Below are 12,578 nucleotides of genomic sequence, written 5' to 3'. Positions count from 1 at the left end.
CAATCCACACTTGGCTGAAACAACTCGTACCTCCTTGGAAGGCTGTGCCAGATGATGCCGTTGAGATACTGCACAGGATACCCCTAAAATCCCTGGCACAATGATAGTGTTTTGCAGACTGAAGCTCCAGGAGGAGGTTGACACATGAGGGAGTTTATCAGACCAAGGAAACAGCTTCAGCCAGCAGCTGTGCCAGAGCATTCCTCCTGCTCCAGCACTTGGATAGATGCAGATGTCAGTGCCTTAATGCTGGTCATCAGCCCACACTCTCACAGCTCAGGCACACTCCTGCCTGTCAGCTCCTTGCTTTTCTTAGCAAGAGAGGGAGGTGGCTGCAAAGCCAGACTTTCCTTCTGCACAGGGAGAGGGGAGGAAGATTTTCACTTTGATACAAAAGCAACTGCAGAACCTTGAAATAATTGCAAACTCCCCATCCTCTGCTGACACCTGCCCTCCAGAGTTTACACAGCTTCCAAAAAACCTTGACCACAGGTTCTTATTAAATCTGTATACCACTCTCTTCAAAGTCTCCCAGGTCCAGCTCAAACTGGATTTGGAACAGTGCCTGAAGTATTAACTTCCTCTGCTCCCCTCAGACAGAGGGAGACAATGAAGGGTCTGGGAAGGGTCCATGAACCATTGCAGTGCGATCCACAGCTCACATCTTTGCAGACCTGTTATGCATTGTGGACACCAGCCACAGCAGCACAGGAGCTGCCACTCCAGACATGGCCCTGCTCTGCAGGGACAACATGACAAGCCATGAGGGGAAAAAACTCATGAAAAAAGCTGGGAGAAACAGAAGTTTCACATGTCCTCATCAACAGCACTGGAGTTAAAGAAGCTGGGCACTGCTTGGGTGCCAGAAGTTTGACACTGCTGCACACACCACTCTCACCTAACTAAAATCCCAGGTCACTGCTAGTGCAAGGTCCTTGTTGTCAGCAAGCACAAAGTAATCTTCAAAGAGGAACAGCTGAACAGCAAAGAGAAGTGCTACACAGGCAAATCAAAGCAGAGCTCTGGAACAATCAAAGGCACCTGTGATTCTACTCATTAAAAGTCATCTTGCCTTTCAGCAGCTGTCCCAAGATACCAGCAGAATCAAAGGCTACATCTCTTCCCAGTATCTATATGGAGAATATCCATGTCATTTCCAAATACAGCTTAGAAAAGGGTTTAAAGTAAGAGATCGTTCATTTTGGGGGTTCTGGATTGGATAATGATAATGGATTGCTCACAGGATGAAAGATCCCCATTCAAATTCCTACTGCAGGGGAATATGCCTGGTTTCCAGCATGGTGAGAACTGCCAGCAGGTCTGTTTCATCCCAACACCAACAAACCCAAAGGTCAGCTTCTGCAGAACTGGAAGAACACCTGTTTCCTAACTTTTCCTTAGCCTGTTGCTCCCTTATTCCCAAGTCACAGCTAAATAGCCATGAGATGATAGCAGCTTTTGGTCATTTGTCTTGGCTGAGAGTGTGGGCATAAATCAACAGACCACTCCACAGATAATTTCCAATAATTTATTTTGAGTCATAACTGTATCCATTTGGAAACACTGAATATGATGCAAAATGGACAAACACATACACACACACACATCAGTCCTTTCAAAAAAAGCTCACAAATGTTTCACAGTTTCTTCCTCAAGCTTAGGTTAAAAAAAAGCCCCAAAACACCCCACTCTCCAGAGCCCATTGCTTCATATTAACATTAGAGGAGTTCCATAAAGACAAGATCTTGGGAGGCTGAATTCCCACATTTCAGAAAGAACCTCAACTGTCCGCAGAAAGATTTTTGCTATCCAAACATCCTGGTAGTGGGGAAAAAAAATCCTAGGTAACTGTAAAATTTTTCACTGAAAGGAATACATGAAAACACATCCATAATCACACACGCTTCCTGCCCTAATGAGGCAATATACATTCATATAGAAGGAAAAAACCAAGCACATTATTAAGACATTAGGCAGTGAGGCAGTATCCATTTTAACTTCAGAAGAAATTTTACAGCAAATGGTTTCATTAAGACACTTGAAAGCAACCTACTTTGAAAGGAAAAAAAAGCACCATCATAGCATGAAGGCTGAAATGTGATTAGGAGTCACAAGCAGCACCAGCTCGGGCTCACCAGTGACTTCTGTCATTTAAGGACAAGTTAAATGAAGAAACAGTCGATGTGGGGACCTGTGACTTGCCTACAAAAAACCACTATGCAGGAAGACACAGTTAAAGAGTGCCAAGTCACTGTTTACAGGGTGTATCTAACGGTGCACAGTTCTTACTATAGTCACCAAACAGTAGGGTGCTGGCATTTGGACACGGAGGGTTTAACACTACAACAGCAGCAACATCGGAACCCTGGCCCTTTAAAAGCTGCCTGGTCTGCCAAGTCCACACTATTTGTGAAACAACAAATGCCTCTTAAAAGGTCATGGTTAAAGCAGGATAAACTAATTTCCAGGTATGGGCTAGCTATTACCAAAATCCATCCCTGCTGCTGATCAGCTCTGGGTCCTCTCTTACACAGGGAAAACTTTTTGAGGGTCAGCAGGGTACGGTTTTCTGCACTGCCAGGCATGAAGTTTTACAGGTGAGACACTGGTCCTCCCCTCAAGAATGCCATACACATAACCCACAAGTCACTTGTCAAATGCAGGCTGTTCCCACTGCTCCAACCCCCAGGCAGCACAGATCTAGGCAGCTACTAACACAGTGAGACCCAGGACTGACTATGCCCAGATTTTAATATTTTTCTACCAGCAAGGTCACTAATAAGCTCAGCAAAAAGTTACTCAGAAAAAAAAAATTGTCCTTTAGTGCACCAGATCACAACAGTTTGCCCTTGCTATAACTGCAAAAGGGAGAGTTATCCTTCAGGGGTTTCCTGCTAATTCTCAGGGCTATTAAAAGGAGAGCTCCCAAGTATCCGTTCTTTTAAGATGCCTCTTAGATATATCCTGTTTATGCTTCCCATCTCTCAAGGCATTCACAAGGTAAATCCTCTCAGGAAGAAGAGGTAAACAAAAGTCATGCCCTTTAAGTCACCACTGCTATGCAGACTACAGCCATCTGAACTTCCTGTTCACTGGGGAATCAGCACTGCATTCTCCTCCTAGAAAAACCCCAGCCTTGCAGCCTTTTAAGTGTCCTGAATGGTTTCAGTTCCCCCTGGACTGAGTGAAAAAATAGAATTTACTTTAGCACTTAGCCCTCACTATACTTGAGAGGGCTTGACCAAGGGATGGAATGGTTACATTAGTCCCAGGTCTTTCATTCCTAATCTGCACTCCAAAATCCACGCTGCCTGGGAGAACAGCACAGAGAGTCTTGGTGCAAGCAGTTCAAGTGAAACCTCCCACTCTTATTAAGAGTTCACTAAGAGAAAAGGGACAAGGCTATACTGACACACAGGCTGCAGAGTAGCAAGGAACCTCTGCCTGTAGAAGGTGAGCACCACAGGGTCAGCGCTGCCAGGGAAATGATCTGCGATCTGCTCTGCTTCCTCCCAGCCAGGAGTAGTAGGACTCTGAGAAACCACTTATCTCAAACCTGCAAATGCTCCCAGAGCCTGGTCAGTTCATGGGCACATGACTGATTTCTGTGCACACAGGGACAGAGAAGTTGGCTGTCTCCACTGCAGGGCTTCATTTAGCCCAGAAGGTCATTCTGCCTTATATCCCCCAGCATCAGCAGGATGAAATCTAAGATCACAAACCTGCTGGCCCACAGCATCCTTGTCTCCAGGGTTGCCAAGCTCCAGTTCGTCTCAGGCCAAAATGCATACATGCCATGGAAACATTTACAGAAAATTCATGTGAAAACAAGTACTTTGTGTCAATTTGTACTCCTAGGGACAAGCTCCAACATCCAAACACGGTTGTAGAGGAACAGTCTCCACAGTCTACCTGGGTGTCTCTTTATTCACATTAGGGCCAGGGAAGCAGTCAGAAACCTCTTAGTGTATTTGGTTAGAGGCAGCAAGCAAGAGAGGTGTCCCTTTACCTACTTAAAAAGGACTGCTCACTGGATGAACAGGGGGCAAGAGGAAATAAGGGAAACTCAGTAAGTCAGTAACTCTGCACAGCCACATTCCAAGTGCAGCTGCTCATCCATTCAATCTGCTGGTTATGGAAAGTGCCACTTAGGGAAACCAAACAGTGCAAAGAGAGACACGGTCTTTACATTAAACTGGGACACATAATCAAGAGCACACACACCAAATACAGCAGGGATCTTGAGGGACACCCCCAGCCCTGCTTTCTTTTGGCACCATGTACCATCCATTCATTCTTTCATTCTTCAAAGCTAATGCACAGCAGCACACAGAGAATTTGCATCACTCTGCCAACATCCCCCAGCTGCCTGCCATGCAAGTGGAGTCAGGGGCAGGCATGATCTCTGCCTGCTGCACACACATCAAAAAACATCAGTAGCCAGGACAAGGCTTTTATCTCTGCTTCTGCACCTTAGTTCCAACATGGAACTCTTGTGCTGTGGTCCCCAGCTCCTCCAGCCAGGCCTTTCACTGCAGGGGATACAGCACGGATAAAGGGTTTAAAACAAAAAGTAATAATAAACTCCAGCCACAAAAAAATCAGAAACCATTTCCATCAAAACCTTGTTATTTCAGCTGAAGCTCAAATCAAGGCAATAATACAGTTCTAGAGTAATAAGGAACAAATGGCATTCTTGCAGAGCACATTCAACATGCTAACATTCACCTGTCAGTACAGGTCATCTATCCCCAAAACAGAGACCTCCAACACATCCTCTTCCTCTCCCTACATATGCAGAGGCTGATTTATTCCTTGGCTTCTTGGCTTGAGAAAACAGATCTACAATCAGGCAGCTTCACAGTAACTGGGCTGAGAGCAGATGGGATCACTATGTTATTAGCAACACAACTGACCAATACACCACCTACCAAAAACAGTTAGTAGAACTGCCTACTCTCCCACAGACTGCCTTCTCCCACGATGGAGGGGGATGGTAATTTCCATAAAGCTACAGTAACACCAGGCAGGCAGCACTCTTGTTTTGCCCTCAGAGTTCACTGTTACGTGTTGCTTCAAAACATCTCCTCCTTGGTATACTTACCTGCTGTCTCAAGTCACAATCCATAATCAGAGCAGAAACACTTCGAGGGAGATGAGCCAAGACTTCAAACTAGCACAGACCCAGCCCTACAGGAATGTAGCTCACAAAGGCACTTAATAGAAGCATGTACACAGCTGGATGGAATAAGAGATAGTAAAAATAAATAAATGCACCAGAGAGGAGAGCAATACCCAGTGACTGCCTAGACAGTCTCTTTTGGCCAAACAGCCTGGCTCCTGCAGGGGTCCATCTGTTATCTGTATCCAAAGTTCATCCTCCTGACATCTCCAAAGCGCTGCATGTTAAGTACAGACCAGGGATTCCTCAACCTTTGCAGGAACCAGTGCGTACTCTGAAGCCCAGCAGTGCATTCGTCTTGATGCCAGGGTTCACGCCTAATGAAAACTCAAGTTCTTACAAAATCTTGTGCTCTTCTTCCTGTTTCCCATGGTGGAAAGAGGCAGTAGGCTCCTTCTCTCCACGTTTGTGCATATGGCTTAGTACTTTGTGCATCCTATTGCTGGCTGACAGTACACAAAGAACCATTCTGCCTGGAAAAACCTCTGATGTTGTCAGTGGGGAGACAGGCAGCCCGTACACCAACCACGAAGGAAGGGTGTGCGGGGAAGGAGTCCCAGTGGAAGGGGCCGCTCCCCTGCTAAAAAGAGTCAGTCAACATCAGCTGCAGAAAGAGGGGTGTCACACGATGTCTTCGGCAGAGCGCTGTGGAGGAGAAGACCCCAGGCTCAGGAAATGGCCCCAGTTGCACAGGAAGCCCCTGTTATACTGGCCAGTGTCTATCACCAACCCACCCAGGAGTCTGCGACCAGTGTTGTCCCGCAGAGCCAGCCGAGCTTCCCTCTCGGTCACGTTGTAGCTGATGTTCAACAGCTGGATGAGGAGGATGTATCCCATGCCAGCTGTTACAATGGCACAGTACCATACACAGGTGAACGACAGAGCAGAGCTGGCAGCAGGGAAAAAGATGGGAAGGAAGCCATTTAGTTTTGGAGCAGCTGTTTTAGAGTGACTTTCCCTGGTAATCACTATCCTTTCAAATCCCTGTCTACATCTGCCACAGTGATCTCACTTTGCTGCTTTCATCAGATAATCCTTAAAGGCTTTCTCAAAATTAAAGCTTCAGGACTCACTTAATGAGAAATTTCAGTGCTACCAGAGCTACTCCTGCACGTTGCTACCTCACAGCCTAGCTCTTTACTCTTCCTGTTGTAAAGAACGCAAGGATGCTCACACTCAACAGGTCACGAGATGGAATACAAAGGAAGGTAAGAGTCACTTGTTCACCAGCCCTATGCTCTGCTCATCACTGGTAGTGCTGGTCTCTGAACTCATGTCCAACAGTTCTCAGCACCTTCCCTGCCAGACAAGGCATGTTGATGCCGACTATTCTAAACAGACAACTTGGAGGGACATTCACTTGATAAACAGAGAGAGCTCACTCCTCCCTGTTTAAGTCTCAGGCTGCCTACCTTGGCAAAACCAGTGATGCACCTTTGCTTTCCAGAGCTTTTCAGGGAGCACTTTTTGGTCAGGTTTGACGGCCAACAGGAGCTAAGCTGCCTGATCCAATCCTGTTCCCACCCCAGCTCTCTCCCAGACATCTCACCTGTAGTCAGAATAGGCCCCAGGGCAGTAGAACAATGCCACAAACGGAGTTCGTCCCCTACAGATGGTGTGCAGGGTCAGTGTAATCCCATACACAGAGGTGAGCATGAAGAAGGAGAGTGCAAGGATGAATGCTTGATGGTTCTGCTCCCCTACGCAGCTGTTAATCCTCCAAAAGGAAAGAAGAGATTACTTTGCTTAAAAAAGAAAAGAAACTGGCTTCTCTTTCTTCCTCCCTCCCCCAGATGTCAGAGAAACTAATTTCCAAGGTGTTTCCACACAACACAGGCTAAGAACTTTGAAATATGTTCAAAGAAGCTTTAGAGCTTTTTATAGAAAAGTTATAAGCACAAGTCAATAGACTGGCAGCAGATTGTTTGCCTCAAATTTTTAGCAAGTTTATCCTTTGCTGAGACACATCATACCCTACTGCTCCTTGTAGGGTATGATCATACCATCATACCCTTGGCTCCAGTGCTCCTTCCAGCACTGCCTGTACATAGGCAGTTTTGGATTCCTTTCCTCCAGGAGAGTACTAATAACCAAAAAAACAACCCAGAGTGATGAAAGCCAGTAGAAAAGTAAAGGCAATTCTGAAGTATGCTGTAGAAATTATTAGCTATCAGGTCAACCCACTTAGAATAAACAGTGCTTCTAACCGTTCTTTAAAAGGGGAAATACAAAAGCTTTTTATATTTAAAGAATGTTCCCAGGTCTTGCACACAGCAAAAGCAACCCCATTTGACAGAGACTGTAAAAAAAGAAGCTAACTTTAAAAAGGGGGGAACTCAGAGACAGAGAGAACACACGTAGCCTCAGCAGTGCAAAACCTACCAGACACAGTGATGGTCCAGCCTTCTTACACACCTGCCACAAAGCCGGCAGTGCCCTGCTCGGGCTGGCCTGACCAGCTGGCATTTGGTGCACCAGTCCTTTTTCACACCTTCTGGCTCATCAGCTGCCACCCTGGAATAGCCTTTGGCCTCCCCATTCACAGCTCGGCTGCTGGCAGCACCATGGAGCCCGCTGGAGCTCCCTCTAACATTCCTGTTGGGCAAGCCCTGGTGCGATGGCTTCTCATTGCCTGTCGGGATGGGAAGGTAGCCAGGGTCTTTCTTGGCTCGAGTCAGGGCTGCGAGCATAAGGATTAACCCGCAGGTGAGAGCGACCACTTGGGAATGCTGCACGTGGCCCCGGGGAACCACCTCCTGGAGGAACACATAATACATGTAGCCCAGGGAGAAGAGCCCCAGGCTCAAGAAGAAGAGGGTTCGCTCCTTCCTCCGGTGGGTGAGATAGTAGTACCAGAGCAGCACCACGGGCAGGGACGTCAGGACGAGGAGCCCCAGCAGGAAGTGCAGGGCGGCAACGTGGAGCAGCACGGGCAGCAGGACGAGCGGCGGTACGAGGCTCACGTTGATCTTCACGGCCCCCGAGAACCACGGGACCCGCAGCCGGTCCGCGATGGTGTCGGCGATGCTCTCCAGCGCTCCCGGGGGCAGGGATTTGCACGCCAGCCACCTACGGAGCGGGGAAGCACAGCGCCGGCTGGCACCGGGACACCGCGCTCCCCGTGCCCTTCCCCTGCCCTCCCTCCCGACAAGTTCCCCGGGAAGCGGGGCGCAGTCCCGCTGCCTTGAGGGCAGGGACAGCGCCGCGGGAAGGGATCCCGCAGCCGGGCGGCCCCCGGGGGGTCGCGGCGCCGGTACCTGTCGCAGCCCTCGTCCAGCTCCTGGCAGTCGCAGCAGCACGCCGCCAGGTGGCTGCGCCGGCCCCGCCGGTCCACGTACTCGCAGCAGCAGAGCGGCTCGTCCATCGCGCCCGCCCGGCCGCTCCCGGCGCCGCACGCGCCTCCCGCCCCACAGCGCCGCCGCAGGTGCCGCGCGCCCGCCGCGCCTCCGCCCTGCGCGGCCCCGCCCCCCCGGCAGCGCCCGCCCGCCATTGGCCGGGCGCGCCCGAGGTGTGCGGGGGGGCGGGGCCCGGCCAGGGAAAGGCCCAATGGCGGTACAGGGGGGCGGAGCCGCGCGTGACGCGGGGGCACCTGCCTTAAAGGGGCAGCGCAACAGGTGGCGGCCGGGGAGGGCGCGGGGGCACCGTGGGGGCCCCGCCCGGCCCGGCCCGGCCCGGCGGCTCCGCTCACAAGGCTGGGAAAGTTTCCCACCTCCCGCCCAATGGAGGGCTGTGGCCCCAGGACTCTGGGGGACCCACACACACAACCTACACCCGGCACCTCCCTGGGCTCGCCCCAGCGCCACACAGGCTGAGCACCACGCAGCCAGCGCTGTCCCACAACCACGGGCCAGCCCGCGGGCAGGCAGGCGTTCCACAGGCTTTGGGGCTTTCATATTCATCTTCTTCCCCTCAGCCTGCCTAGAAAAAGCAGGTTTCATCTGCTCCAAGGTGTTTAATCATCAGTGGGCACACCGCACTACAGAGCTGAAGCGCAGCCCTCGATGGAGGGAAAATACCGAGGGCTGAAATTTCTCTGGGAGAGCTGGAAACATATGGCAAAAGGCAGACTGCCAAAGCTTGCACTGTGCAAGAGATATCAAGCCTTTTCCTGTTAATTAATCTTAGGCATATTCATCCTTAGGATGATGAGTTGTTTTACAAGGTCCCCATGGCTAAAAAGAAAGCATATGAAGATCCAGTGGCTGAGGAACCACCACCATTCTTTTTCTCCAGAAGACTCTTCACTGGTGGTCATTTTCTAAGTCGACATAAAAAGATGTGATTTTCTGAAGACAAGCCCTTCTCTCTGCTGAGGGTGTTCTCCCTGCTCAGGAATTTGCAGATCCATTAACCAGCAGTACAACTGCCCTCATTCACTCACCACAGGATCCAAGAGCTCTGGGATCCAAGAGCTCTGCACTGCTCATAAGCAAGACTCCCCAGGGTAGAAGGCTGGCAGGACAGACAAAGCTGCCAAGCTATGGGAATGCAGAACCCAACTTACTTCTTCCACAAACCTTTATTCTGTACAGCTTTTGAGCCAAACAGTGAAGAGTCCAAAGGTGACAGTTATATTCACTACCCCACAAGTCCTCACACACACATCTCTTCTTCCCACATCTTGAACAAAAAGCTGAAGTGGTATTAACTCTCAGTCCTGCTGCTCTGTGTCCTGTTCAAGTGGTCAAAGCTTCTTTGGAGCATGGAAAGGGAAGTCTTCAGCTGTAAAGACACAACCATCACAACACCCCCCCCGCCAATTACTGAAGTTAATTTCCTGCATGGGTGAGTGGTATCAGGAAAATAATGTCTCCCTACTCCTTTTTTTTTTTCTCCCAAGACTTCATGTGATTTCCTCCTCCCTGTTTCCATAAACAGTTGGCTTACTGTGCTCTCTTAACAGCTATATCCTGTACAGTTTATAAATACTAACAGTCCAGGATGATAAAGTCTTAACACCTCACCAGACAACAGTGCATAAGATAAGCCACCCCACTCAGTTTTAGTCACAGATAATGTTCATAGCAAATACTAAGGAACATGGCAGCAAAACATGAATTTCCTTTTAATACCTGGCCCTCCTAATGCATTTTGGTGCACAAAATGTGTTTAGATTATTGACAACCCTCAGAAAACACAAGGTAACAGGCACTGTGTCAGAACTTCCAGGCAAAAAGTGTTATTTGGGATAAAAAAGGTGGTGAAATTCTCACTTTTCTTTTTTACACTGTGTGTTCAGAAGGTACTTAACACTTCTGAACTAGGAATTGTTTAGATAGCAAGGAGAGAAAATGAAAAGGGCACGGAAACCATGCTGTGATCAAAGTGGTTAATTAATAGATTAATGGCAATTCTGTGTGCAGAGACACCTCTAAACAAGGAATACAAAAATGGTTTCTTTTTCTACCCACTCTTAATGCATGGAAGAACACAGAGCAAACTGGTGATGGATAGAGGTACATGAGAACTCCCCTCGTAGCTTTCCTAATCTAATAATTTATTCCATCACGTTTTAAGGTTTAATAGAAGAACTTAAAATCAGAACATTCATGGGTTGCAAGTTAAAACTAAAGCATGAATTACTGTCCCTCACTGAGTTGAAATTTCAGCCAGGGATTTACCAGTCAGAGACTTCAGGACCAGAGAGACAACAGCATTCAGCAAGTTACTTGTAAAGAAGGATTAATTCTATAACTATGGAGCCTCTCAGAAACATTTGGTCTAAAGTTATTTATTTTTCACTGGAGATCAGGTGGGCCATTGATACCAAGGCTAAGTGAAGCTCTATCCAATATCTATAAGAGTAATGGGGAACAAAAGCCAGGATAAAGAAAGACACCCCATAATGAGGTGGGAAAATACTTAAGACATCTCAACATGAGTCTTAAAAAGCAAAGTGTTTTGAAACACTCCAGTCTTTGCTTTGTCATGATTCAGAACTGCATCAACACCTCTCATCAATACAGGTACTTGACAAGTTTTAAGAAAACTGACATTAATACTTATATCTTAGTCAAAACAAACAAACAAAAAACCCAAACCAAAACCCAACCAACCAAAAACATCAGAAAGGTAAGCACTGCCTACTTACTAAATTCAAGCCTAGGGCAAAACAGATCAAGGAATCACGAAAACTTTAGTTAGCACCAGAGGACATCAAACAAAAGGTATGATAGCATATGAGAGAAAACTTGAGTTGAGAAACAAGAACATCACCAGAGAAAGATTGTCAGACCTACCTGCTCAAGCATTTCAATTGAGTCTCTTAAGACTCCCTTTACATGTTGAACCTGTTCCTTGTCATACTGAGGGATCTCTTCTTTTGATACCATTTCTGGGGATATGCTGAAAAAGATTGAGATTACATCAGAAACATGAAACAGAACCCTGACACCTTTTAAAAACAACTGCTCTCTGCCACCCTTGCTCTGCCATTACTAAAACCACCCTTTTACAAAAGCCACACAAAAAGCTCCCTGCAGTAGAATTCCAATCCCTGCTGCCTTGAAGATATTGTTTCACACCTTTGTAGGCAACAGCCACCAAGCAAGAAATGTGCTCACATTACATCTACGACGAGTTCTCACACTTCAGTGAGCAAAATCTTTCTTATAAATAAAGTTGTTCTAATCACTTCTAAGATGGTCACTATGGGAGGTCACCACATCATTTCCAGACTCAGCATCAGGTTATGGTTTTTAACTTAATTGTTGATACTGTATTCAAGAGAGGAAGCAACATCTTCCCGGGTCCAAATACAAAAGGCATGCAACATGGAAGTTGGTGAGGGAGAGATTTACCAGGAGACTCACAGAAAGAAGCTAGCAAGTTAAATGTAGTCTTAAAGATTACATTTGAGATCATGCTGGTTCACACAGGATGAACACTTTGGTTCTGTGATATTCACAGAAGATGAGTCACAACAGGGTGATAAATGCGAACTAAGGTTAATGTTCCCCAAAACCCAGCTTGTCAAAGGAGAAACTTATTACTGCAAGATGCAGTCAGGCATGTCACTGGATCTCAACGCAGACCACAGAAGCACAGCTAGCCCCAGCAACTTATGAAAACTTGCCACTGAGTTTAATTGTCTGAAATTTATTTCTTTAGATCAGATTCTCATATAAGCTGAGGAAGAAAGCAAACAAAGATTGTTAATTCGACTTACTTCAAAGAGCTTTCTTCTTGAAGCTGGACATGATAGAGGGACTGAGCTGCATGCTCTATCTTTGACAGTTTGAGAAACAGTGTTATATTCAGCAAGACCAAGAGCAGCAAACTGTAAAGACAACAAAAATCCAAGTCGTGTAAGAATTTCAGTTGCGATGCTACAGAAGCAAGATCTAGGCTAAAAGCAGCTAAGGAAATAGAATCCTTCTGGAAGCAAGAAGTGTGG

The 12,578-nt window shown here is 47.4% G+C and overlaps 2 protein-coding genes across 8 annotated transcripts in view; both read right to left on the bottom strand.

Moving 5' to 3' along the window:
• Positions 1–1,514: 1,514 nt before the first annotated feature.
• On the bottom strand, positions 1,515–8,579 carry ZDHHC23 (zinc finger DHHC-type palmitoyltransferase 23). The gene is made up of 4 exons (XM_050333515.1): positions 8,440–8,579; positions 7,565–8,251; positions 6,732–6,899; positions 1,515–6,071 (listed from the first exon to the last, which is right to left on the bottom strand). Exons 1-4 carry the CDS (start codon positions 8,544–8,546, stop codon positions 5,804–5,806), a joined length of 1,230 nt encoding a protein of 409 aa, XP_050189472.1. The 5' UTR covers positions 8,547–8,579; the 3' UTR covers positions 1,515–5,803.
• Positions 8,580–9,686: 1,107 nt separating this feature from the next.
• Positions 9,687–12,578, bottom strand: part of GRAMD1C (GRAM domain containing 1C) — a 53,205-nt gene continuing 50,313 nt past the window's right edge. For all 7 annotated transcript variants that reach the window (XR_007630848.1, XM_050331868.1, XM_050331869.1 and 4 more), the window contains 3 exons: positions 12,351–12,461; positions 11,422–11,527; positions 9,687–9,904 (listed from right to left, as the gene is read on the bottom strand). Coding sequence is in view for 6 of the 7 variants with exons in the window: in XM_050331868.1 (XP_050187825.1) it covers positions 9,827–9,904; positions 11,422–11,527; positions 12,351–12,461 (295 nt within the window). In the remaining variant the exon portion in view is untranslated. The remainder of the gene's footprint in view (positions 9,905–11,421; positions 11,528–12,350; positions 12,462–12,578) is intronic.

Source organism: Myiozetetes cayanensis, unplaced genomic scaffold (genome assembly GCF_022539395.1).
Source record: "Myiozetetes cayanensis isolate MyiCay16 unplaced genomic scaffold, myiCay2020 scf5-8, whole genome shotgun sequence".
Taxonomy (NCBI): domain Eukaryota; kingdom Metazoa; phylum Chordata; class Aves; order Passeriformes; family Tyrannidae; genus Myiozetetes; species Myiozetetes cayanensis.
Note: the sequence above shows the minus strand (reverse complement) of the source record. Positions and strands in the feature narration are given on the sequence as shown.